Below are 27,986 nucleotides of genomic sequence, written 5' to 3'. Positions count from 1 at the left end.
GGCCACCCCAGAGAAACTAAGGTATTTTATTTGAAGGAACCCAAGTGAATGCCAAGTGTAAAAGGTGGAGTGCTGGGAGGCAAGGCTGTCAGTGCACTGGCGGCGTCAGAGCCTCGTACAGTCTCTGGGCGGCCAGTTCCACCATTTCTCGGAGGGACTCATCATCCTCACTTCCTTCTTCACATTCTACAGCCTGAAAGGGAAAGCACTGACGTCAGCCTACAATTATCCCCTGGACGAAAATGAACACTCTAAGCCCTGGAGGCTGATCGCCAGGATGTGAGCCACTGACCTACCCTCCTGTCACCCGCACTATCTCTGTCAACATAGTGACTGGAGAGCCAAGGGGGGGGGGGGCACGCACAGAGCTTTGGACCAAAGCCCTATTCTATTCAGCCTTCGAGGCAAGTTAGCCTGTGTGGCATGGATTACTTAGCCAGCAATGATGTGCTGAATTGTTCACCATTTGGTGCTAATTTGACTGTAACCATGCAACAGCCACTGCTTTGTTGCTGCTACTGTTTTTTAAAGACTCTGTTAGTCTCACTATACAGACTAACTTCAGTCTTGTTCTAACTCAGGCTGACCTGGAGCTGGGGATCTTCTGCCTCAGCTCCCTGAGCTGTGGCTGACACACATGCATTACACCACCCACCCAGCTTAAGGGAGCTCACGTCTTATAGCTCAACTACAAAACACAGTTCCAGGCCAGCTTGGGCTACAGAGTTCTAGGTTAGCCTAGGCTATGGTGTTATTTTTTTAAAGCTGGTCTAGTGGTGACTGCCTGATACCCCAGCACGTAAGGCTAAGGCCAGCCTGGACTATATATAAGAACCTATCTTATAAAACAAAACAGAAGAAAAGCCCAGGGACCAGGGTGTTGGGAATACAGGCATGAACTTCCACACTGCCCACCTCGGTTTCCAGGGACCAAGGCTTCTTTCCGCTACGGAGGCACCTACCCTCCGAGCTATACCTCAGCCACCAAGCTGCAGCACCTAACTGCCAGCTGCAGCCTGATTCCTGTCTTCACCCCAGGCCCCAGGTGTCTTGAGACACACGGACAGCTACATACCCGAGTCTCCAAATTAATATTTGCTGTTTTTCCATCCACCGTGACACTGAGGACAGAGTCATCTTTCACACTGACACAGTCTTCTCCAAATATGTCCCTGTAAGTGAACAGAAACTTGGCATTACTGGGAAAGTCCAACTTCACCTGTTAGGGAGAAGGTGCAAGTCCTCCTCTAACTCCTCCGTGTTCGGATGCTCTGGCTGCCCAGGAGATGTGCTGCTCCTTTGACTATAGATTTACTAAAACAGCCTGCCCAGGATGGTGCTCCACTGTGCCTTAGCAAGCTCTGGTTTTGCTCTTGTTTTTAATTTAATACTGAGGATTAAGACTGAGGCCTTGCGCACACTAGGCAGAGACATGGCACACCATGCACTCTATCCTGAGATGGAGTCTCACTAAGGTGCCTAGAATGGCTGCTGACTTGTACGCAGCTCTAACATACTTGACTGTGGCCTTCCAGTTTGGAACTAACTTGGGCAATATGGTGAAGTTGTCTCTAAAACATGAAACAAAACAACAACAAAACAATAAAAAGCCATTATTAAAATTTCAGTATGAAATTTTAGAAAAATGTAAGCAACTCAAAAACCTTCCAAATACTAAGATGTCTAATTAGGTCAATTTCAATCCGAAGGCAGAAGCAGTCTTTGTCAGGGTTTGAACTTGCAGCATCTCCCACAGGCTCAATGTTATGTGCTTGGCGACCGGCTGATAGGCTCTGACCTAATCCACTGATGCCTACTCTGACAGACTCAGAACCCGGGCACTGCCACAAGTGCACTGAGAAGCAGGCTGTAGGCCTAGGTGAAGAAGCTGGTCACTGGGAGCATGACTGATGGGTACAGCCTGTGACTCTTCAGGGTACAGCCTGTGACTCTGAAGCACAGAACATACAGGTGAACTTCATCTACTACACTGTCCCACTACCATGATGCTATTCTCCACATGAGGCCAAAGCCAAGGCTACCTAGCTATGGCAGAGCCCTCTGAAACTATAAGGCAAAATGTATCTTTCTTCCCCCTGTCTGTTGCAGGCAATTGCCTAAAATGAAAAACTAAGTTATTCATTCATTCAACACCGTTAGATGATGAAGTTGTAAGTTAGCTATCTACTATTAAGAGACTTTTCTAAGACTGTTTGGAAGAGCATCCTAAATGAAGCTTAAAGAACTTCTATAGAAAGACACCAGTGTCAGAAACTCAGGAGTCTAGTACACCTGCTTTACCAAGTAATTCACACATGAGCAAACATTTAAAATAATTCTTAAAGGCACGGCGACACTGGGCTGAGACTCTGGCATCCAGTGGACTACTCTGTTAGCTTCCTAAACATCCCCCAAGGCCGGTTAGGCAGGGCACAGACCAGGCAGGGCACTGGCACTCAGCGCTAATACAGTGTGAACCTGGACATGACTGGGTACGTGGGCAGCATGGGGACTCCACCCACATAGCTGCACAGCTGCCCGCCCGGCCCCTCACTTACTGGAGCATGACCTCAAGCCTCTTGCTGTAAACGTGCATCTCTAGCTTCTTAGAGACCTTCTGCACTGCACCTGGAAGACAGACACATCAGCCTCCATATTCCCACTTACGGTCAGCACACCGGTCCCAGCACAGTTCCGGAGGCCTGAAGTAGCCGTGGAGACTTCATAGTAAAAGCCTGTGATATGTCTCTTTGCCCACTAAGGCACATTCATGTGCACTGTGTTATTTCATGTCCTTTGACCTCTCAGTTCACTTTTGCTTCCATATTTCTCAAACTTCCACTCTGAAGAGAGGTAAGCAACATTATAGGTTCAACAATTTCAGAGCATACATTTAAGCCCAAAGATTTCTTTTTTTTTTAAAGATTTATTCATTTATTATATATAAGTACACTGTAGCTGTCTTCCTGCACACCAGAAGAGGGCATCGGATCTCCTTACAGATGGTTGTGAGCCACCGTGTCGTTGCTGGGAACTGAACTCAGGACCTCTGGAAGAGCAGTCGGTGCTCTTAACCTCTGAGCCATCTCTCCAGCCCCCAAAGATTTCTTTTGTATCTGAATGTTATGTTCGTTTTAACATACATCATCTGCTTGTGAATGTTTTAATAAAGTCTTCAGGCTGGAGAGAGAGCTCAGGAGCTAAGAGCACTGTCTTGCTTTTGCGGAGTTAGGTTCTCAGCACCCGCATGGGGCTGCTCACAACGGCCTGCAGCTCCAGGGAGTCTAACCACTGTGGGCTCTACAGTGGCCCTGCACTCACATGCATAAATACACAGAACTAAAAATATATACACATAAGGGTGTCTCCCTATTAATAATTAGTTTTTTTTTAACCCCAAGAAATACACAACTTGGTGGTCAAAAGATATGCTGCCTTGAAGCCAGAGTTAGGTCACCCTGGCACACCCACATATACCTCCCTGGCTAATACCTGCTACATAAGAAAGCACCATTCATGGCCTCTGCTTCCCTGGAGGGTGGACAGTTAACATCTAGCCCTGCCCTCCTCAGGACCTGTGAAGTGTGCATACATGTGCACAAACTCCTTTTTTCCCCTGAGGCGATGTCTTACTGTCGAGACCCAGGCTGGGTTCACATTTGTCTTTCCTCTGCATCTCAAGTGTGGAGATGACAGGAATGTGCCACCACACCCGGCTTCTTTTTATTGCTTTTGGCTTTTGATTCTATGAGACAGGGTCTCTTGTATAGTCCAGGCTGGCTCCAAACTTGCTATGTAGCTGAGGCTGGCCTTGAACTCATCCTCCTTCCCCTTTCTGTCAAATGTACACCACCATGCCTGGCTGAAACCTTTCTCAGTCTGGGCTGGGTTCCGGGACTGGGATCACATCAGGCGACCGCTCACTCTCAGCACTGAGCTACATCAGCCACACGGAGCACAGAGAGCAGCAGCAGCACTGCTCACAGGGCTGAAGGCCAGGATGAGCAGAACCAGCAAAGACTTACGCCGCCGTTCCTTACAAGCCAAATGCTCACCAGAGGCTCAAGTGACGATTCCCACACACCAGGCCTGTGTATTCAGTAGCAGAGGATTTGGATGTGCCTGTCTGTTTACTCATGTGCCAGAGGAGCCAATGCAGGAAGGCTTAGGAAGCGACCAGCTCCACTTTCTTGCCCACTGTATGCCCCTGAGGCGGGAACAAACCTATACTGAACGGGCTCTGACATCACGTGAAGGGTCCATCTAGGGCGACATCTCCAAGAACACCAGGGTGGCTCCTTGCCGGTGGCACTCTGGAGATGTACACTGTAGTACACTGCAGCCACAGGACAAGCTGCCAACCATGGCATGGGTACTCTCTGTTGGGGCCCCTATTCTATTCAGCACCTTCCTTTGAACATGAGGACAGCAATCTTCCTGACAGAGGCCAGCTCGGCTGAGCAATATTTTCGTATCCGAGCAGACAGTGTTTAAGAATATTTTAGTATCCGTGCAGACAGTGTTTAAGGAGAACTGTACCATTTATGGGACCGTGTCCAGATTCCTACAGGAAGGATGATAAGTCAGAATGGAAAATAAGACACAGATGATCTGCACTCTTGTGCGTACCTCAAAACTACACACTAGAAAGCAGGAGAACTTAAGTTCCGAGAACACAGAAGAGATGGGTGGGTGAGTATGAGCAAGCCTGTACCTTTCCTTATTTTTGGATTCGACTGAACTTCCAATATCACGGTGGTCACTGTGTCTGCATACATGTCGTTAGAGGGGTTCGCCAGCCACTACAAAGAAAGGCAGAATTGGGAAGGGGTGAGTGCGGCCACTGCTGAGCGCTCTGCCCATCAGGCTACCTGGCCCAGGAGCGCTGCTGCTCCTAGCTTTGCCTGCAACAGCGGACTCTCAGTCTGGAGACTCCTTTAATTTCCTTTTAACCAGTAAAAAGATACCTAAGCAGGTTTTCTATGCATTTCCACTAATCTCCCCAAAGATTATGGAAGAGAAAACTGACCCCAAAGTAACACACGGGACACAATCCTGAAGCTCTCGTGTCAGCAGCACAGAGTAGAACAAGAGGGTGAGATGCAATGTGCGTAACACGACGAGACAGGATATACGTGCACATTGAATGTTTGTTTGTTTGGGGTCTCACCAGTGTACCCCACCCCACCCTAATTGGGTACGCCTACCTTGTCAGCCTGCATGCCTGTGCCCTATGTGTCAGAAGAGGGTGTTGGATGCCCTGGAACTGAAGTCACTGTTACGAGTGGGCACCTGGGTGCTCAGAACTGAACCTGGGTCCTCTGGAAAAGCAGACATCCCTCCAGCCCTGGTAATGTTTGTTTTCAAGAAAAGAATCCACCTGCTTTTATGTTTGTCTCCACCTAATTTAATGATGTCTAACCCCTTTGGACTTGGTTACTTTATTGTTTATATGAAACATGAAAATACCACTTTTTAAAGGAAGGTACATGATTTTTTTTTTTTAATTCAACAACTTTTGAGATGGGGTTTGATACAGTCCAGGCCGATTCTAAACTATCTATGTAATTAAGGTTGAACTTCTGATCCTCCCCCTCTGCCTCCCACGTAGTAGGACTGCCTAGTTTATGTGGTGCTTGGAGCTGGTCCAAGGCTTCGCATATATTAGTTACTGTGTGTGAGGCCGCACTGACAACTTAACTACAGTGCTACCCCAGAATTCAATTTTCCCTTAAGACTTTTAAGACCTTTTTTTAAACAAAACAAAACATTAACTATATTTGCATCATCTTCTTTTCCCTTTCTTTCCTCCAACCTGTCCCATGTTAACCACCCCACCACCTACCCTCTCAATCCATGGCCTCTAACTTTGCTGCTATCTTCCCCTCCTGGGTATATAATAAATCCCGCTCAGCATATGTAATGTTGTTTGATGCGTATGACTTCAGGGCTGACCACAGGTATTGGAAAATCAATCAGGGGACTTTCCCTGGGGAAGACTATTTCTCCAGCTCCCAGAATGTGTTAGCTGCCTGCAGTTTTTATCTAGGGTTTGGTCTGTGAACTCCCCTCTTCAAAACTAGTGGCATCCTGGAATACCAGTAACCAAGCTGCTCTGTGATCACGCAAGCACATGCGCACACGCACACCGAAGCCCTCCCACTGTGAGGAGGTAGCTGGCCTCACCTCCAGGACCACCATGCCCGGCTCCTGCACCACGGTGATGCTTTTGAATACCTTCAAAGCAGGCTTTTCTTGAATTTCTAATTCTTCTACATCACCTGAAAAAAGTTAGAAGATGCGTGTACTTTTCCTACAGACCTTAGAGGCATCTGTTTTTATAGAGGTAGTTAAAGAGCTGCTTCGAATGGTAAAACTCCTAACACTTGGTTGCCACACTTTATGTTAACTGCTTACAGCACCTGGAGACAAAGCAGTACATAAACACCTACACATTAGTCTCAAGCACCCACACTGTCGTCAGCGCACCTCAGCTTTGTATGAGTCTCATGAGACAACTCTCCACCTCTACCCTGAGTCTGATCATCCACGTGCTGAAGACTCACTAGGTCCCAAGTGACGGATTCAGACATATTTCCCAGATTTTCGATATGGCCATACGTCTTGTATGAGCTCAATGCAGGGTTAGAGAGCAGCAAGTGCATCAGTCAGGGGTGTTCCTGCTTTTGGCCATACGTCTTGTATGAGCTCAATGCAGGGTTAGGGAGCAGCAAGTGCATCAGTCAGGGGTGTTCCTGCTTCCTCAGAGAGCCCACATCCTTCAGCAGGGTCAAGATAGAACCCTTTCATTTAAAAGGGCGAGAATGGTGACTCAGGCTTAGGCTCCCGCTGAGGCCTTTCTAAGCCGGTAAGTGGGACTGGAGGAGCCAAGGACACAAGAAATAAAACTGTAGGGATAGTTAACTAGAATAGTTAATCACTGATATTCTTACGACAGTAAGTGATCAAAGATATTACAGGATTTTTAAAAAAAACTTGAGAATATAAAAAAATTTAACTTTTAGGGATAAAATGTAGTGTGCACATGGAACTCTAAGACAATCATTGGAATGAAGTAATATTGCTTCTTAGATATACAAACTTCTTAATACACACCCGTCAATTTCTGTAGCTGGTAATAGAGCAGGTAAAAGGGCCCAGTATATGGGATGGCTTGGGTCTGTTTCACAGTGCTCATGGCCAGGTCAGTGTAATCTGAAAAGAAAATTAGAATAAGCATACTGTAAGAAACCAACCAGCAGGGCGCTGCAGGAGACACACAATCCTAGATGCAGAAGTCAGAAGCAAGGATCCTGAAACTGGGGCCAGCTGGCTACAAAGTGTGACGACGGTACCGAACGGAAAAAGAAACATCAGACCACACAAAAGTCACCTTGTAAAAACCCACGGCAAGGATTAAAGAACAAGAGGCAGATCCAGAACCCATCCCGGGCCCAGCAGGATGACAGCCATGTGTCCAGGACTGTGTTTCCCAGTCTACCTCCCTATACTTAGCTCACGTCTTGGACATCTCTAAACCAGTCTGTCAGCGCTCTCTGTCAGCGCTCTCCGCCTTCCTTTCTGCCCAGTGTCTCTTATGAGCCTCACTGGCTTCAGGGCTCCAGTGCCTTGAAAGCACTGCCCAACTCTCTAGGGAAGTCTATCCCTCACTATCTCTGTGGACAGAAATACTTAACACTGCCCCCTCACAGACTGGCATGTCCATGGCCAGGACTGGGATTTATAACTCCTCAGGGTCCAGCATCAGCCCTGAGAAGGCCCGAGAGTCAGAGTTCACAGAGGCTGGAGAGGTCAGCAGTTAGGAGTATACACTGCTTTCGCAGAGGATCCAAGTTTGGTTCCCAGTCCCAGGTTGGGTCAACTGCCAGTTACTCCAGCTACACTGGGATTTGACACTCCGGCCTCTGAAGGCACCAGTATGTGAGCACACACAATTAAAAACAGTAAAAATAGGGGCTGGGGATTTAGCTCAGTGGTAGAGCGCTTACCTAGGAAGCGCAAGGCCCTGGGTTCGGTCCCCAGCTCCGAAAAAAAGAACCACAAAAAAAAAAAAAAAAAAAAAAAAAAAAACAGTAAAAATACATCTTTTAAAAACAAAAGTTTTTTATGAGTTAGTGAAAACCCCCCGCATGTACCTGTATTTGTATGAGTTGATAGCTGGAAGGTGACTCATCTCACAGGTAAGTGAGTATCTAAGTATGCTCGTGACCCCTTCCTCACAAAACACTTCCAATTAAGCAGCACACAACAACACACGCCACACACCCTGCCTACACCGCTAGACTGAGCACTTTTCGCAGACTTTCTTTCCTTCTGTGCTAAGCCCAGGCTGCACTCCACAGTAAACAGTGTACTTACTCGAGAGGTCACAGGGAGAGAGTATGTGGTAATTAAAGTTTCTTTTAACAAGAATTCCAGAGACCCGCTGGCCCTGTTCTGGCTTCTTGTCTGCTAAAAAGCCCATGACCTAGTGAAAACAGAGAACACAGTGGTGTCAAAGGTAGGCTCAGGCTGTCGCCACACAGGGCGAGGTGTGCCTCACACTGGGGAGTGGGTTAGCTATGTGACAGCAAACAGCATTTCTGAACACAAGGGTCAGTAAGGATGGGATCAGACGCCGAGAGGACACTCAAAAACGAAACACCACCACAGCAAAACACCTTACAAATTCAGAGACCACAATTGTTTGTAGGCGGCGCTATGCAGCGCAGGCGTGGCCTAAACCTCAGCCTACAGCAGGCGACACCATGTCGGGCTGAAGCCCACACTGCTCACACGTGACTTCTCTCCTTTACACACCTCGAGCCCCCCCCCCCCCCCCGGGATGGAGATCTGTCTGTCCTAGTGCCGCCATGGATGCGCAGCTGTGGAGACAGCGGTTGTGTGGCCTCACAGGGCACAGCACACTCTCCTGAAATCCTGTGACCCGCTTTACTCCGAAGAGGTGCACTTGAGTGCGGTGATATGAGTCAGAGGAACGTAGAGCTAAGCTTTAAAATGTCTGTTTTTGGTGGTTATGGCTTCATCTTGGAGGTGTGGCTAGGCAAGTGCTCAACCATTGAGCCATGCCTAAGCCCCCAGTAGGCGGCTCTCCTCAGTCATAACCGGAACCTTTTTACCCCTCCCCCCAACATCAGGGTTTGATAAATATACTTACAGGTTTTTGACTGACTGTCCAATTCTACAGGCCTAAGAAACAGACCACTGCAGTCTGCACTAGCTCAGCCAGAAGCCCCCTAACTGGAGCAAAGGTCACCCACCCCAAGTCCTAAGGTCTCCAGTCCCTATGGCTCTGTAAGAAAGGCTCTCTGCAGTCTTTTCTTTCTAGTTCTGAGGCAGGATTTACTTCTATACTTCAGGCTGGCATTAAACTCTTAATCCTCCCATTACACTCACCCAAGACTTGGTTCCTAAGCCTGTGCTACCAAGGACATCTCTCATAAGACTATCTTTCCTGGGGCTACAGCAATTGCACAGCTAAGACCCCACTTGCTGCTCTTGCAGAGGACACGCATTTAATTCCCAGCACCCAACTGATGGATCACGACTAGCCACAACCCAGGTCCAGGGGATCTGACTGCCTCAGGCAACACGCACATACACAGTGTACAGATCTACATGCAGGCAGCACACACACACACACACACACACACACACAAACACACACACACACACACACACACACACACACACCTGAACTTATCTCCCTGAAAAGGCACAGTCAGGGTGAGCACCTGCTGCCTTGTACCTTGGCGAGCTTCTCCCCTCTGAAGTTCAGGGTCACGGCCTCTGTGTTCCGAGGATTGTGAACCTCGATGTGAACTTCATCGTTATCTTCATATTCTCGGATCAGTGCTGCTTTCAGTCTGGCCATTTCATTCTGTTCCCCATGGACTAAAATCTGCAGAGTAAGATGTGACTGTATAAAGAAACATGCTCCACCATAGTGAAAACTGTCTTTATGAACATCAGCTAATTCATGAAATAGAGAACTTTACTAACCAAACATTCCCTTCTTTTAGACTATTTGTGTTTGTGTGTGTTTGTGTGTGTTTGGGGGGTGAAGGGTGGAGGAGGCATGTCTGTATGTGGGTCCTGGAGCCAGCCAGGTCCTCTGAAGGACAGGAGGCACTCTGAACCACACAGAGCCATGTCTCCAGACCCAGCTTCCTGGTTTGAAGAGCCAAACTTCAGCCTTAAACTTGTGTGGCATGCTCCCTCCCCTCTGTCTGCTAGGCACACCTACTTTATGAGGGAGTAAGGAGACTGCTTGCTCTAAGCGCTAACTGGACTCACAGCTGGGTCATCTCTAGAGCCCATGTTCACATCAAAGGCTCATCCAGGTGGCCTCCATGGCCCTTCCAGCCTAAAGTGCACATTTTCTTTTGTCCTTGCTAAGAAAACATTCCATTTTCTTCAGGTTTCTGACAGTTTCTTGTTTATTAAAGTAACTGCAAATGAAATGCTACAGAACCAAACGCAGTGTTCTAAGGGGGTGCCTGCCACTCGAGCACTGCTGTCAGTCTCTGAGCTGCCTACACACGAACACTAGCACTGCTGTGCACTGTGTAACCCTGACCAAGCTGCCCAGCGGTACAACAGCATTCTCTGTGAAGACACAGAATGGGTCCGATACTCTCTAAGCAGCAACTATAGGCTACTGCTACCACAACTGTAATGTCATGTGCAGCCACATTCAATAGTGCTGGCCATCAGAGTGTAAACAGCTAGTCTCAACCCAGGGCACAGACAGAACCAGACAGCATCAAGGCAAAGCAGCAGCAGCAGCAGCATCGGCAGAGAAAGCAGAATAGTTTTTTGACCTGGCCTCAAAGTAGAGGGTGGTATCCATGAAATACACACACCAGAACACATGAAACACATACACACACACCAGAAACATGTGGTAGGCAGGAACTACACTGTGCTCATATTATACATGATGCTGAAGAGGGGAGTGACTAACTCATGAAGAGTCTGTTCTTTAGGTGCAGAGGGCAAACACCTAGGAGGACCAGTCTTCTGGAAAGTGCTCCAAAACTAAGACCGCTACCAGCCACTAAATGTCGCTCTCACTAGCCAGCCTCTGCATCAACAGCCTGACGGTAAACAGTGGACTACTGCTCAGCTGTAAGTGGAAGATTAATGGCTACCTTGAAAACACATGATTCTGCTTAGTGAAATACTGGGAGCCGTCAGACTCAGAGAGACAGTAGGCGATGAGACGGAAGCTAGGGGCACACAGGAGGGAGAAGAGGGCACGGGCTTCTGCTTGGGAAGCAGAAAGTTCTGAAACCTGGGCTGGGGTTGGCTGTGACATCAGTGTAGATGATGCTACTGAATTCCATACTTTAAAATGGTGAAAGCTGCAACTGCATTCTGTATATTTTTTGGCACAGTAAAAATATTTGATAAAGAAACAAAAGACACCAACAAAAGTCCATTTCCTTTAAGCAAGTTTCAGATCGCTGGGAGGTCTGATCTGTTTCTATGGATACTTGTTCCACTTCCATTACAAGCATCTAACTGTCTCCAGCTTAAAACTCTGGGAATAGGTAACTGCTGCTATTGCCAGCCTCATTCTTATTCATTATTACCACCATCACGAGAGTACATGACATGGGGTGCAGTGTCTCCGTGCACACTGAAATCGGGCAGCTCTGGTCGGTTCTCTTTCCACCTCCACACGTGCTGAGGGCCAGCCTTGGGCTGTCGGGGCAGCCCCTTCCCAGAGCTAGCACACTGGCTCATTACTGTTTTCATGATACTTAGAAATATAACCAAAAAAACCAATACAAAAGGAATTAATCCAGTATGTGTTTACATCTGTATCCTTTAAACTTTAACCGTTTACTGTGACTTTCTCCTCTGTGAAAATGTTTGCACTGCCAATTTACTAACAATACAAAGCATGCACTGTGAGCCAGGCACTGTGTCAAGCATGTCATATTCTCTCATTCTTTCTGCACAATGACCTTATAGAGCACTATCACCCTTATTTATACAGAGCAAAGAGGCTCCCCAACTTGCCAGATACACAGCAGGCCAAGGAGGAGTTAGGGTTGGAGGTCAGTGGTCATGCTCAAGCCTGGCATCCACGCTCTTGGAGAGGTAGCAGAAAACGAAGAGAACACTAGCACAGGTAGGGAAGTCTGAAGGATTCTGTGTGAAATGAGGGATCCCAAGTGCAGAGGGCCTAACTCAAAGGGGGACAGTAAAGGTTAGACCAGGTGCAAGTAGAATGCTCTGTTCACAAAGGAGCCCTGTGTGCTTCATGCAGCTCTATTACTACACATGGAATTCAGACTAACCACGTGAGGCGGCTTCAGAGCACGAATAAATTCACTGGTTTGCTGGTAATCTGTGTGAGCAGAGAAAGAAATGTAATCAACCGACATTTTCAGTGGCAACTTCTGTCCAGACATGGTAGTGATTTCTTCAGGTTCAGACATGATGTGCTGTCGGAAACAAATACAAGAAAAACAGACTTTGCAATTAGATAAAAGAAGGTACATTTTGGTTAAGTCTTGCAGTCACGATCTCTAATGTTAACTTTGGAACTGTACCACAAGTGCCATTCTGATGTTCTTGACCTAGCAAGAACCAAACACCTATGTTCTTCATTGAGTTAATAGTTAATCAGAAGGCCAGAGGACTAAGTAGGACCCAGCATGTCCAACACTGGAGGGAAGTCTGTGACTGAATAAAGCTGCACAGAGCACTGCTGCAGCATCCCTCAGGCACAGCCCTCAGGACAGACACACCTCTCATCTGCAGCCAGCTGAGCGACCGACCAGCAGTGACCTGCGGGCTCTCTTTTTTTTTTTTTTTAAAGATTTATTTATTTATTATATATGAGTACACTGCAGGTGTCTTCAGACACACCAGAAGAGGGCACCAGATCCCATTACAGATGGTTGTGAGCCACCACGTGGTTGCTGGGATTTGAACTCAGAACCTCTGGAAGAGCAGTCAGTGCTCTTAACTGCTGAGCCATCTCTCCAGCCCACCTGCGGGCTCTCTAACCACATCACTGACTGTGGCAAAGGAGGAAAATGATCACAACAAGCAACCGCATTTTACATTTAAATCAAAACAGATGGTAATGGCAAGAAGACAAGAGAACATGCTTCCCAGGATGTCCACAAATTGCCTTTAAAGATCTGCAGTGTCCTCTACAAGTGACATCCCACATGCTAAGATCACACATTTCATACCAAAATAGAGATGACTGTCAGCCCTGGCACATCACACAGCTCTGTAAAAGTCCACGTCATGGTTGTGTACCCCTCATCTGAAAAATCTAGTATTTTTGAGCAAAAATGTCTGGGGAAGCTCAGGTAGTAAAGCCTATGCAAAATAGCCCCAAGTCGAAAAGCACCGAGCCTGAGCAGGACTTCTGCCAGCATTCTGGATGGAATATCAACTCGCACCCCAAGATGGTAACTGACCTTGGCAAGTGTCCCTTCTACACAGTACCCTGCGATGATGACGCCATTCCTCTTATCTGTACACCAGCTTTCAAACAGCTCTCTGGATAAGCCATTTTGAATCATGCCTGGTGAGGCCATTACAACACTGGGGCCAATGTCGTCAAAGTGATCCATGCTCTGTGAGACAAAGGAAGGGTTAAAAGCATGACAGTCACCAGGCTGGTCAAAGTTGCCACTTAGAGTAATCACACTTCTGCATGGGCCATGGTAAGAGCAGCTAGCACTGTGTGTTTAAGTGCCACATTACAAAATTAAAATGTACTGAGCATGGTGGGAAATGCCTTTAATATCAGTACTCAGAAGGCAATGGCAGGCAAATCTCTGAGTTCAAAGCCAGCCTGGTCTACAGAGTGAGTTCCAGGACAGCCAGGGTTATGTTGGGAAACCCTGTCTCAAAAAAATAAAAACCCAAACCAACCAACCAAAATTAAAACATGTTATTAGAAAGCATTTGATCATAATATACTTTAAATTAAATCCAGTTGCATTAATTCATCTTGGGACACACACATGGAAGTTTTATAAATTCCTACATGGAATTTGCAGTGCTAATCAAGGAGGATCAGATGTGAATAACAGAATCTAAACCTTTCTTCCTGTGGCAGGAGGGTTCAGGTTGACTGCTGTGTACTGAGGGAACGTGGAGACCCCAAGCAAGGGCAAGCCTGACTCCAGTGAGTCCCAGCACCATGAGGCCGGCTGGAGAGCAGAGTCTCAGCAGGGCAGGCTGCAGTGTGCCCACCCCCCCCTCCCCACTCCCTCCGCCATGCCTCCCCTTCCTCCATGAGCATCACCTTGAGGTTGCTGATGTGCTTGAAAACGAAGGGGTTGTTGATGTTGATCTGCTTCCGGATCTTGTCGTTCATGGCGTTCACGTAGGTCTGGTACACGGCCATGCACTTCTTGGCCAGAGACGATGCGTAGTAAATGGGGATGTCGTGCAGCTCTGGGTGGTTCTGCCAGTACTCATCTGCAGTGGTGTCACAGAGGCAAGCATCACTAAGCAGGCCAGGCAAGCAATCAAATCATGATGATAACTAACTGAGAAACGAAGGGCCATATAACTGTATTTTAATGAGTTTGTCAAAGCCACCCTGTTCCTTACTACTGTAAACTACAAATCTAAACAGAAATATAAAATCTAAAAATAAAACAAAGTTGTAGTCACAGATCAAAACTATGGAGTCTCTCACAAATGCTCCTTTTATATTTATACTGATTAATATTTTTGTTTGGTTGGTTTGTTTTGTTTTTCAAAATCGGGTTTCTCTGTGTAGCTCTCGATGTCCTGGACTGTCTCACTATGTAGACCAGGCTGGTCAGGACCTCACAGAGATCTGCCTGCCTCTGTCTCCCGAGTGCTTATAGAGGTTTTAATATAATTATTATTTCAAGCAATTGCTTATTATATATTACATAATGGTATTTCTAAAAAACTTCTGTATAAACTGCTTCTTACTAATTAATGAAAGTTGTGAACAAAATACTTTCATGTGAAGGCCTATTTTTTTCTGTTTTCAGGGATAACCTCATTAAATCCCAGCAGTTTACAAACACGCTGCCCAGGTTTGTCTGAACGGCTTAGGAGTGGAGTGCACAGGAGGTACAAGTTAAGGTCAAACGAGATGCCCTTCCTTGCCTGTCTGCAATCAAGTGCCTGGATGATGGACATTTTTATCTGTGACAGCACAGGGCCACCTTCACCCCTCTGGCTCTTTGCTGGTTTCCACAGATTTTTACTCTACATGTTGATGGACCAACTTGTCTCACCATCAGGTTCAGAGGACAGAACTGAACAAGCGCAGTCTCTGTAAAGGACTGCTGTGGTCCTGAGAGGTGTTGGCCTATCCTCCCTTGACTGTTTTCCAGTCACTGCAACAAGAACGCTGTTCATCCCTTTCTCAGAGATGCAAGCACAGAGAGCGGAGGACAGGCACCTCTACCTCACACACACTTGCTGTGAGTGCAGGCCCTGACTTGTCTGCAGCACGACCCTCACAGAATCATGACAGATCAAATCAGGGGGATCAGGGAGCACAAACACACAACCCTACAGTACAAAGTTATGCACACTGACTGAGGTCTTCGGAAGACACAAGAGGGGCAGATCACGGCCACTCATCTTCCTATTATTCCTTTGTGCTTGTGTCATTACCTAAGCCGACTATAGGACAGGTAGTTTTTTAGTCCTATTTTTTGGGGGGGGAGGGTGGTATACTTAATATTCTGTGAAAAGTCTACACTCTGCTCTCTAACTCAACTTATGTTCATGGTATTTCCTGAAAATACTACAATAATGGAAGTTCAGACCTAGGACCCAGTAGTCGGAAATACTGGGCTATATATACAGTAAGACCTTATCTAAAACAAACAAACAAACAAACAAACAAACAAACAAACCCTCAAATACAACAAGGACTGAGAAGACAAACACCTCCACCTATCTCTCCTCACGTCCTAGAAGTGCCATAGTTAGTCTACAGTTGCCCATGCTGGAAGGCTTCCAATACTGATGGGAACCAGAAAGGCATGTCAGGTGGTCCTAGCAGCAGTGGACATTAGGTGCTGCTTTCCCCCAGCTCTCACCAGCACCAGGTCCCCAAGTTGCCCCCTGTAGCTCCGGGGATTGAACCTGGGGTCTCGTGTGTGTTTGGGAGGCCACCGAGCTACACCTTCAGTCCCCAGTCACAGTTAGAAATAAAGATAAAATGCTGTATCCACAGCTGCGAGAGTAAGTCACCCAAATACCTAGAATCAGGAGCAGCTCCTGAGCTCTTCCGAGAGCAAAGACAGGAATGAGCCCTCTGCCCCCTCTGTTGACAATGTCGTGCACAGTGTTGCAGAATCTTGCTTCTCGCTCTTCACGCTTCTCATGGATATGGGTCCCATACGTAGATTCCTAAATAACAGATTAGATATGTAAGACTAAGACCAACCACTCTTGAGAACTCAGAACTTAAGCATTAAGGAAAAGCTGAGGCTGAGATTCATTTCTTCAGCAACACGGCATTCACCTGAGCATCTGTTGTTATAGCAGTAACTAGAAAAACAATAAATAACAATAGAATCCAAATCATACCAAGAATGCTACAGACACTGAGTCAGGGATCAGTATAAAATGTTCCTTCTTCCCTCAAGGGCAAGCACAGTAAGTACAGTAAGCAATGTTTCTCTGGCTTATACTTAAGAACCTGGGGCCTCCTCACTATGCGAGTGCTGCTGCAGTTCCTGTACTTATTGGGAACGCAGAACCCACGGCCCAGCACACTGGCTGCAGCACCAGACAAGTTATAGCCAGGGAAGCTCTGCTCGACAGCACAAGTCACACGGAAGGGCTGGAAAACAACTTCCCCAGCACAAGTTGGTGCCTGTGCTGAGCACCAGGCCATGTCACAAGGAATCCACTCTGCATGTTGCACACGGACAGCAACAGGCAGGGGCTCACACTTCAGCAGCTATGTGTCCAAACCGCAGCCGTGGGGACCAAAGGTACTTGATGCTTTTGTGTGTATGACAGGCCCAGAAGAGGACCATTCCTGACACTGTCAACCATCAGTCCCCTCAAAACTGCTTTTGAAGACAGTTCATTCTTTTGTTTCCTTGAGACTTGCAAACTAATAATATATGACAAGTACTCCACAGAAAAGGGCAAAGCCATCTCTAAGACCATTTAATATGTTCTCCTAACAAACTCGCCTAGGGAAAGACATGCAGGTGGCGGGGAGGCACACCCTGTCTCCTCATGCTGCAGAGACAGACCATGATCCTAAGACTAAGTCAGCGTGAATGCACTGTAGAGCAAAGGGGAGGGACAAAAAACAGCCAAGAGAATCCTCACATAACAAACAACAGGCAAACAGGTGCCCATCAAGGATGTCAGGACTGTGACACTGTCATTCTTTTCCCCACTAGAAGTTCAGGTTTACATTACACTAACTATAATCCAGTCCGTTAATACTCACAATGATCAGGATGTCTGGCTTAATATTAGGAATTTCAGCGGCCATTAGATGTCTGTCCTCTTGTCTTGAGAAATCACCTGTATACAAAAGCTGTGAAGACACAGAGCCAGGATATCAGGATCTGGGAAAGGCTCCTCTTCCTAGTGAGCAGACAGACCCTCACGTCTAGGAGGAAAACTGAATTTAAACAGCAAACTACTCACCTGCCTACACTTAAGGGACTTTAGAGACAATGCCTGCATCTAATTCTAAATGTGTCAGTTAGTCCCTAAGACACCCTGGGTTTCAATCAGTAAATCTAACTTTCCAGAAAAATATATCCCATAGTCAACCCTCAAAGATAAGCATGTATCAGCACTGTCAGGGCCAAATCAGAATGAATCAGATCTGCGCCCTGCCATTTCCTGCTGACTTTTGGGGCCCTGGAACATGGATGAGTGATCTGATGACAATGTAGGGCTAGGTATGCAGACATTTCAGATAGACCATGTTCACATAGAACCATGCTGTCCAGCTTCCAAAGCAAAATCACTAAAAACGTACAAGAGAGAAGCCATATCTTTCCATCTAGGTCTCAGTCAATGGCTACTTGCCCTGGAGTCTAGAATTCCAGAGCCAGTAAAGGCACTGCCAAGCCTGATGCCCTGAGTTCAACTCCCAGGACTCACATGGCTGAGGGAACCAACTCCTTCGAGTAGTCCTTCCTACACATAAACACAGTCTCCTCCCCCATCCCCCACCTCTGCCATGCATACACGTGTGTGAGTACACACATCCCACACTAATGAACTATGCAGATGCTTTAGTCCACTCAGGTATCACAACTTCACTGACATCTCCACCTTCCTTTCCTTGGCATGGCCACACAATCCTGTGCTGAGCAAACTCTTCCCTTCTGCAGGCCACCTGCTCAGGTGCTTACCTGAGTCCTTCCAGGTCAAGGACATAAACACCAAACTAAGTTTTCATTTGGATAACTTAACTCTAACTGTATGTGTGTGCTGGTGGGTAGATGGTGCGTGCCACAGCATGTGTGGGGAGGTGGAGGACGATTTGGGGAGCTGGGTCTCTCCTTTTATTGTGGGTCCTGAGGAACTGTGCTCAGGGCCACAAGCCTGTACAGAAACACCCTTACATGCCTTGCCATCCATGTTTGAGTTTTAAGCAGAAGTAGTGGCGGAAGGTTCCCCAGCTAGTTTTCTTTTTTTTTTTTTTTTTTGGTTCTTTTTTTCGGAGCTGGGGACCGAACCCAGGGCCTTGTGCTTCCTAGGTAAGCGCTCTACCACTGAGCTAAATCCCCAGCCCCCCAGCTAGTTTTCTGACGGACGGACACTGAAGTGGGACCAAGCCTGTGGTGTGCTGGGGAACTTGCTGTCATGCTGGGGAAGGAATATCCTCAAAGAATCAACACCAACTTAGCCTTACCTGTTTCAGTGTTCTGTCAGTCTGCAAATCTTAGGGAAGTTTCTACACCTCTTGGGGTCATGGCGTTCTGCACTGACTCCTCCTGGGGAGAAGGGGCCTGAGCTAGAGCGTACCTTCACACCAGCAATCTCTATCATAAACATGGCTGCTCCCAGGACGTGGCCGGCATGGTAACACCAGAACTTGATTCCTGCAACTTCCTTAACTTCATGGAAATTGATGGTTTCGATTTTGTCCATGCTTTCTTCCAAGTCTGTCTCAGTGTACAGCATGTCATCTGCTGATATGTTGCTGAAATTGTAGGTGACATATGGATAAAATATTTCTTAAGGTCACAGTACACAGGATTGGGGCTGCAGTCAGGGACAGAGCATTTGCCACAACGCACAAGGCTCCAGGTTCAGCAGTGACAAACCCTGGTGTTTAGAATCTCCGTATTTTCTATAATTATGACACAACAGGGTGGGAAGCTGCAAAGCTTGCCTGTGAGCTAAGCGTGACGCACAGCTGCCCTGACTTTAGGAGCTCTCAGCCCCTGAGACAGTGTTCTCACGTTTATCATGTAGAGTACTGGAGCCTGGAGCTCCAGGCGTGGAAGGCAGGCAGGTGCTGCACCACAGAGCTGCACTCCTGGCCCTTAGGCTTCTGCTGTTTTGTGAAGATAGGGTCTCACCAAGTGGCTCAGGCTGCCCTTGTGTCTTATGGTTTCCACAACTTTTTCCTCTCTAGACACCACGACCAAGGCACTCGTATAAAGGACAACATCTGATTGGGGCTGGCTTACAGGTCAGAGGTTTAGGCACTACCATCATGGCGGGAGCATGGCAGCATGCAGGCAGACATGGTGCTAGAGGAGCTGAGAGTCCTACATCTTGATCTGAAGGCAGCCAGGAGGCAACGGAGATGAATGTGCTTCATACTAAATGTGTCGTGAGAGCATATGTATACATGACCTCAAAGCCTGCCTACACAGTGACGCACTTCCTCCAACAAGGCCACACCTTCTAATAGTGCCACTCCCTATGGGCCAAGCATTCAAACACAGGAGTCTATGGGGATCAAATCTACTCAAACCTCCACACCGTGAACTTGTAATCTTCCTGTCTGAGCCTGAGCTGGGATCATGGACTTGTGCTAGAGGCCCAGGTCTGTAAGGCAGTCTTTAATACAGTATTTCACAACTTTTTCCTCTCTAGCATTCCTGGGAGAATAATGTCCATACACGTGAACATATAGCAGAGATTCTCCACTAGCCCTGTAAAAAGGCCCCTCTCAAAGTTAAGTATAACTTATCACCAGGAAATTATATAAATGAACTTCACACAGACTCTGTAGCCACACTGGATGGGTTCACAGGTCAGTGTCTCTTACTGAGACTGTTTTAGGCAAATAACCTCTCTGTGCCTCACTGGCCCTGTCTGTAAAATGGGACTCACAGTCGATGACCACATTAGGGTGACACAGCTTCCCATTCCTGTGTATTACATATGAAGACTAACACACACCTTTAGAAATACCCCCAAGTGAAGGCCAACCTCCATAGGCTAATAGTTCACCGCAGGTGTCACAGGCCCGGTGTGCCCTTGGTGGTACAGGAGTGGATATTTCTCTCACAACTGGTGCCAACTTCCCCAGAGAACAACTTTGCTTAAGGCAACATTCTCTGGTCAGACTGTCCAAACAATCCCCCCTGTATCACTGCTTAAGGAAGCTAGTCTCAAATTAATAAAATGTCCAAGTGCCACTTGCAGGGAGAGCACTTCTATCAGACCTCCTGAGTTCTAGACTTGATCCTATGTTTGAAAGGATGTAAACCATCTATCAACTAAAGTCGACGGTGCTGATGTATAAGACGGATCCTGGAATTGGATCACGGAATCCTTCTGGACAGGTTAGGGTCTGCATCTTGATCTACAAGTATGAGCGGAGCCTATGTAATCCAGTGAAGTGACTTACCTGACTTTGACATAGTCTGAGAGGAGCCATCTATAGATAGCTTTTGTGGCGTGGGTCATAAACGTCCGTCCTTTGAAACTTGTCTTCTGAAGGAACCAGGGCAGGGCTCCACAGTGGTCCAAATGGAAGCTGACAAGGAAACAGGGCCGTCAGGGCTTTAGCTACCAGAGGCCAGCACTGCTCCAATTCCTGCTCACCCGACAAAACTGTGCTAAGTACACTGGGATGCTGTGAGGAGACCGAGGAGGCATGGCCGCTCTCTTCTTCTAGCATGGAGTCTGGGGGTCAAACTCCTGTCAGGCCTGGCCGCTAGTACCTCATCCTCTGTTCTTCTCAATGCCTCTCCACTCTATCAGTGACTGATTAGAAGGGAAAGAACATGAACCAAATCTACACTTGACAGCCAGAATTGTAACAATTGAAACTTGTCACCGTGGTTTTTTTTTCTCTTTTTGGTTTTTTGAGGCAGGGTTTCTCTGAGCAGCCCTGGCTATCCTCGAACTCAGAGATGGGCTGCCTCTGCTGGGATTAAAGGTGTGCACTGCCACTGTCCAGCTTCGCCATCTTTAAATGAAGTTTTTCAAGATAGTCTTATTGTGCCATCTGCACTTGCTACAGACCCAGCAATCCTCCTGCCTCAGCCTTCTCAGTGTTAGGACTGCAGGTGTGCAGCACCACAGTCTCCTGAAGCTCTTACTGAGGAGTGTGACAAGGTGGCAAGGAGCTCCTGTGAGAGGAGACACCTGAGGATGGCCCACAGCGGACATGACACCCCCAGCACTCACTGTCACACACAGATGCTTCCTGGTTTGAGCCTCAAGACAGAGCGGCGCTGGTTTACACTTAGAAATTTGCTTTCATTCTTATCAAATTTTCGTTTTATTTTAATTTTGAGACAGTCTCACTATGTGGCTCTGATTGACCTGGAGCTCACTGAATAGACCAGGCCTTAAACTCAACTCCCAAAGATCTGCCTGTCTTTGCCTCTCAGTGCTGGGACTAAAGGCATGCAATACCAGTCCCAGTTTATTAAGAAAAAGCAGGTAACAAATCTGACCAGCAAGATGGCTCGAGGATAAAGGGATGGCCAACTAGGAAGGCTGACCTCTGATTCTCATGAACATCACTGTGGCATGTGCATGTTCATACTATACATACAGCTGGACGGATGGGACACACACACACACACACACACACACAGAATGTAAACAAAAACCCACACCAAAGCCTAGAAAGGCGGATCATCACAGCAAAGGTCAGTAGGTCAGTAAGGGAAACTTACTGACTGATCAACAGAAGGTCGATCTCAGCTGGGTCGATGAGGTCAATGTAAGGAAGAGCATCCATTCCTTCCAGGCCAGGGTGGATCCCACAGTCTAGCTGGAGGGGGAAAAACACAGACAAAACAGATGACAACCTGCTACATATCTGATAAACCTCATCCAGCAGACCGACACTAGGACCGCGCTCAGAGGAGCCCAGGACATGTGCACTCAGAACAGTCTCAGGAAAGAACAGGATGTGCCCGAAGCAGCTCGTCTCTTTGGGCACTGCTCACGTTTGACAGCACTGACTTGCTGGGGTTCTTCCTCAAGTGCTCTTCTATCAGAAGCCGGCAGACACAAGTTTGCAGGTTTGGAGCAATTCTCCCACCAGGGAGAGCACCATCACACCTTCCTACAGGCTGATGGCTGGGAGCTTATCCTACGAGGTGTCACTTCCACACTAACAAATGCTTAAATGTCATTTACAGGCTGGAGAGGTGGCTCAGCGGTTAGAGCACCGACTGCTCTCCCAGAGGTCCTGAGTTCAAATCCCAGCAACCACATGGTGGCTCACAACCATCTGTAATGGGATCTGATGCCCTCTTCTGGTGTGTAGGTGTACATACAGCCACAACATTCATATACATAAAACAGACCTTTTTAAAAAATGCCTGAATGACTGGTGGGAGCTGGAGAAATGGCTCAGCGGTTAAGAGCACTGTCTACTCTTCCAGAGGGAGGTTCAACACCCACCACTAACATGGTAGCTCACAACTATAACTGTATTTCTAGGGGAGTCTATATCATCTCCTGACCTCCACAGGCACCAGGCACAAACACAGTGCACAGATATACAGACCAAATAACACATAGAATAATTTTTTAAATAGTTGACTCTGGTAAACACATGCCTGTTCTTTTAGGACTAAGAGAATTAGGGGCTGGAGAGATGGCTCAGTGGCTTTTCCAGAGGTTCTGAGTTCAATTCCACATGGTGGCTCACAACCATCTGTAATAGGATCCGATGCCCTTTTCTGGTGTGTCTTAATACAGCTACAGTGTATTCACATACATAAAATAAATAAATAAATCTTTAAAAAATTCTTAAATAAAAAAGAAAGACTAAGAGAACTAAAGAAGAAATGAGAATCAAGGAACTAGAGTCAGTGTTCCTCCTTTCTCCTGGGACCTTTGAAACCAGCGCTCCTGATCCTATAGCCTCTCAGGACCTGACAGAGCCAGCCAGACTGGTGCCCCTTGTGGCGTGGCCCAAGTTGACACCCATTCAAGGCACTTAATTCCTTGAGGTCTTCCAAAGGAGTGGGGTCCTCAGGTTATCTAGACAAGGGAATGGACAAGGACTTTGAGGAGACAACAGTCTGGCAGATCCAGCTGGCAGTTTTACAGTGTTTTATCTTTTTAGGTTACCTGATGCTTTTAATTACTAAGTGAAGTGTGTTAGTCTCTCAGCGCACAGTGTCCGCTCTATACATCTCTCTCAGATAGGGCTAGAGATAACTGGCTCAGTAGGACAGACCTAACGGTTAGTATGGATAGAGCTACACTGTTTTCTTGACTGTATAAATAATCATTACCTAGGCTAGGAGTGTGATTCAGCTTAGAACACACGCTTGGCATGCACATGGCCCAAAGTTCAATTTCCAGTAGCAATAACAGCAATAATAATTACCATGATTTTCCTTCCTTTGAACTCCAGAATAATACATGATCTTCCCACTTCTTGGCCAGCACCACTGCAAATAGTCAAGGGGAGAACTAAAGTGAGTAAAAAGCAATCACACAGCCCAGAGCTTGGTTTAGAGGCTCACAATGACAATGGCAGCTCTAGGGGCTATGGCAAATAAGTCAGTGTTCAGTACAGCCCGTCTCACTCCACCCCAGTAACATCCAACACACTAAATTCAAACTCTTTCACAACGAACTGCCCGAGTTACAACAGCAGTCACTTAATTCCCAAGACAGGACAGTTCTACAGGTTCAAACAGAGGATGAGTGTGGGGTAGAAAAAGGAGAAAAGCGATCTTCAGGTGACGTGGGATGTTTAAGACGTGAACAAGCAATCAAGTGACACTTCCAGAACAAAGCCATGTCAGTGTTTCACCCTGAGATCACCTTACCATGTAGCCTGGTCACCATGGTTTTAGCCCTAACCCTTCAGGCACATCTTAAGCTAAAAAATAACAGCTTCTTGGATATTTTCCCCAAAATCTCGCTCACAATGAACTCTCAAACATGGTACTAACAGCCTAGGATGTTGACCAGACCTCAAAGACCTTGTGATCTAGGAGGAGTGGGGCTGAGACAGACCCTTACCCACTGGACTAGCCACAGACTAAGAGAATAAGAAACAATAGGGATGTAATCCCAGCACTTGGGGGACACACAGAGAATAAAGTTGTCTGGCGGGCAGAGCTCTGTGGATCTGGGGCCAGCCTGACCTACAGAGAGCTAAACGACAGCCAGGGATACATAGAGACTTTCTCAAATAAATAAATGAATAAATTCCATGGTCATTTTTTTGTTCTTCAATTAAAACTCCTTGATTTTTATCTCCACGATTCCCATTTTGTTCTTAAGCCAGCTTCTCCACACAGGTGCCTGTCTGCATACCCCCCAATCCCTCCAGTCCATTCACCAGCTTTTTCCAGCTTCTTCTCTGAGACTGTTCCTGCTGCTAAGTGCAAACAGCTCTCCTTGGTCCTTAATCCACTATCCCTTCAGATGACATCCAACTTGAAGTGTTCCTTCAAGCACTTCCTGGCTTCTCTGCTCTGTCTTGCTGGCTTTCCCATGGTTTTTTTGTTTTTTTTGTTTTTTGTTTGTTTGTTTGTTTTCTGTTTTTTTCTCCTTTCACTTATCTGCCCTGTCTCTCACTACCCTCTGAATGCCAACTTCCCAGAGTCTTTTCTGGGCCCCTTTCCCAACTTCATGGTCTTTTCACGCATGCATCTGACACGCTGTTGAACTCAAGAGTCTATGTAGCTCAGACTGTTGTGAATTCTAGACCTCTGACACATGTACCTGACATTTAAGCCTCTTTGCTGGGACAGTTGCCAGGCTGTCATGTTTAACACGTCAAGCTAGTGTTCACAAGCCCCTGGACTGACTCTTTCTTCTTGGAGTGTTCTGCTCTCAGCTCAGGTTTCATCTTCTCAGACACTTTCTCAACTACCAACTCCAAGTTATCCTTTACAGCAACTGCTCTGCCATTCCTGTTACTGCAGTGTAACACAGCTACATGAAGGCATTCCGCTTATGGTGTGCCTCACACATTAAAATGGGAGCTCTATTAAGAAACACGTCTGTCCATCTTGTCCACTCTGGTACTGCTATGGGGTCTGAAATGTTTGCCAAATGAATGAAAAACTCCCAAATCAGAAGCCTTAGAAATGCTATGCCAGGTGAAATAAACAAGGCACAAAGGGTCCAAGCTGTACAATTCTATTTGTATGACAAGTCTCCACAGAGAAAGAAAATAGGCTGGTAGTTGCTGAAGGTTGGGGGTGGTGGAGCGACTTGAGCGTGACTACTAATGAGCTTTTAAAAGACAGCAACGTAGATGTTCTGGGATTGGGTTCTACAATGGTAATAAAGGATATATAACTTCAGACACACTGAAAACCATGAAAGCTCATTATGATGGCTCCTCTAACCCTGACATTTGAGAGACTGAGGCAAGAGAACTGTCATGGGTTTGTTCCAGGCCAGTGTGTGCTACATAGCCAGATACTGGTTAAAACAAAACAGACAGACATACGCACTCCTAAGCAAACAAGCACGTTCTGAAGCGCGCAGTTTCATCAGCCATATGGTGAGTTACATAGTTACAGCTCCCGCCAAGCAATAAAATCTCTCTTCCCTGCTGCACCTCCTGTACAGAACCAAGGGGCCTGGAATGTACTCTCTGCCTGTGTTCTACCACTATCCGTTCAGATGACATCTGATCAGTTACCAATTCCTCAAGACTTTACTCCTGAACTCCTCAAACCCGTCCTTCCTAGTCCACCACCCCTCACTTCACTGTTTGCCAGCTCTCATCACTCAGAGCTGGACCATATGATTACATCCCACCAGGTTCTCTTTACTTCACATTTTTATTCACTACCACACTGGAGGGTTTTTGTTGTTGTTGTTGTTACTCTTGTCACAACATTGACTGAAGCAAACAGCGCGTTACCACTTCTCCCAAAAGTGATGTTTTCACTCTGCCCCTTCAGGATGGCTCAGTGGGTCACTAGCAAAAGGCCACTGAATGCTTTTAAAAAGGGGAAGTAGCCACATTTTTAATGTAATTCCACTGTGTCACATAGTTGCTTCGAGACTTTTGCTGGCTTACTACAACTGGTGTGAACACTCAAGCTCCTTAATATGTCTACAACAAGGTCCTTCATAAGGTGGACCCTGACAGCCTGCCCCAATCGGTCTGCTAATCTGTTAACTGCAACCAAAGTAAAACTGGCCATAAATCAGAACCTCTCATGTTCGCCTGGAACATTATGCTTCCTACACTATCTTTAATTTTTACCAACTCTTTACCAAGCCTTAGCTAAAACGTCAACCGCATTTCCAGGATGTGTGAGAGCTGTCAGAAAGTAGTGCTGACCTGTGCTCCTGAAACAGATGTCAAAATGAGCATGGAACATGGCCATTGGTGTCACTTACTGAGCATGGAACATGGTCATTGGTGTCACCCAGGAGCATTACTCCTCACGGTCAGTGTCTTTTTAACACACAAGGAAGTGGGCTCACTGAGGCTACTTCCGTATTAAACAGGAAGACTGGGTTTCAGGTCTGACTCCAAGGTAGCTGTCTATTTTCACAAACTCATTCCAGCACTCCCCACTTTACAATTTCACCAAAAGGAGTTAAATCAATGAACTCAGCCCATGCCTGGTGATTTTGTTTGTTTGATATTTGCTTAGTGTATATATGGAGATGACAACATTCATTGGTAAGTGCTCAGTAAGTCTTACTTCATGAATGGAGATAGTTCCCATCTTTTGAAAATGTACACATTCATGTGGTGCCAGCTAGTGTCTCCTACTAAGCAACAATCGCATGTAGAGTCACATTGCTTATCCAATATTCTGCACCTTACATGTGTGAGGCAATTCTCTACAAAACATTCCAGAACGCTGAAAGCCATTTCCACAAAAACCAGTCTCTTGTGGTGATTTAGCTCTAAATTTCTCACCATAATACCTCTGCTCTCCCCTCTCCAATTTCCTCCTACCTTCTGCTAAGGTCTGAGCTCTGAAGATACACACTCACACCAAGTCTTTAATTTCCCCGCCCACCTGAGCACGTGCAGGGGCCTGCAAAGGAGACAGATGCAGTTCTTCCTCGCACTGTCCTCTATCTGTCGGTTCCCTCAAGGCTTGCCCTGATGTACGAGATCCGGACTTGTGTTAATTGGCAACTCTTTCTTTATGAAAACGTCCAATGACCTGGATTTTTTTTTCAACTCCGACATACCCTCCCCGAGACTGAAGGAAAAATGACATTCAACCTAGATGGCCCCTGAATCAGTATTCTCCAAAACCCTTGAGCCTGAGAGACTGGACCCGCAGCTGCCTCCGCGGGCACCCCTCCAGTCTCTCACACATCCGGGGGCCTCGCTCCCCTTATAGCTCGTCCCTTACAGGGGTCGGATCAGCAGCTGGTCGCTCTCCTCTGCAGGAATTGCAGACATCCTGGCAGTCTCTGGAGCAGCGTGGACCACAAACCCGTCGCCGCAGTCTCTAAATTCAAAGCACAGCCACAGCAAACTAAGGAAGAGAAAACCCCGACCACCAACACATAACTTCCGGCGCTCTAGTGCTCTCGGAGCTAGATTCGTCCCT

At 46.9% G+C, this 27,986-nt stretch overlaps 1 protein-coding gene and 1 non-coding gene across 4 annotated transcripts; both read right to left on the bottom strand.

The window, feature by feature from the left end:
• Positions 1 to 7: 7 nt before the first annotated feature.
• Cpsf3 (cleavage and polyadenylation specific factor 3) lies at positions 8 to 27,929 on the bottom strand. Of its 3 annotated transcripts, none has more exon segments than NM_001030030.1 (18): positions 8 to 193; positions 1,076 to 1,172; positions 2,559 to 2,628; positions 4,715 to 4,802; positions 6,187 to 6,281; positions 7,117 to 7,215; positions 8,380 to 8,488; positions 9,770 to 9,922; positions 12,333 to 12,479; positions 13,473 to 13,631; positions 14,309 to 14,484; positions 16,263 to 16,413; positions 17,477 to 17,566; positions 19,015 to 19,192; positions 20,858 to 20,986; positions 22,140 to 22,237; positions 23,813 to 23,876; positions 27,786 to 27,929. In NM_001030030.1, coding segments are annotated over 18 exon segments (2,058 nt in total). In that variant the 5' UTR covers positions 27,836 to 27,929; the 3' UTR covers positions 8 to 88.
• Positions 26,283 to 26,411, bottom strand: LOC120093425 (small nucleolar RNA SNORA21). Its single transcript, XR_005486486.1, has one exon. It is a non-coding gene; the product is annotated as a small nucleolar RNA SNORA21 (small nucleolar RNA).
• Positions 27,930 to 27,986: the final 57 nt, after the last annotated feature.

Source organism: Rattus norvegicus, chromosome 6 (genome assembly GCF_036323735.1).
Source record: "Rattus norvegicus strain BN/NHsdMcwi chromosome 6, GRCr8, whole genome shotgun sequence".
In the NCBI taxonomy this organism is placed as follows: domain Eukaryota; kingdom Metazoa; phylum Chordata; class Mammalia; order Rodentia; family Muridae; genus Rattus; species Rattus norvegicus.
Note: the sequence above shows the minus strand (reverse complement) of the source record. Positions and strands in the feature narration are given on the sequence as shown.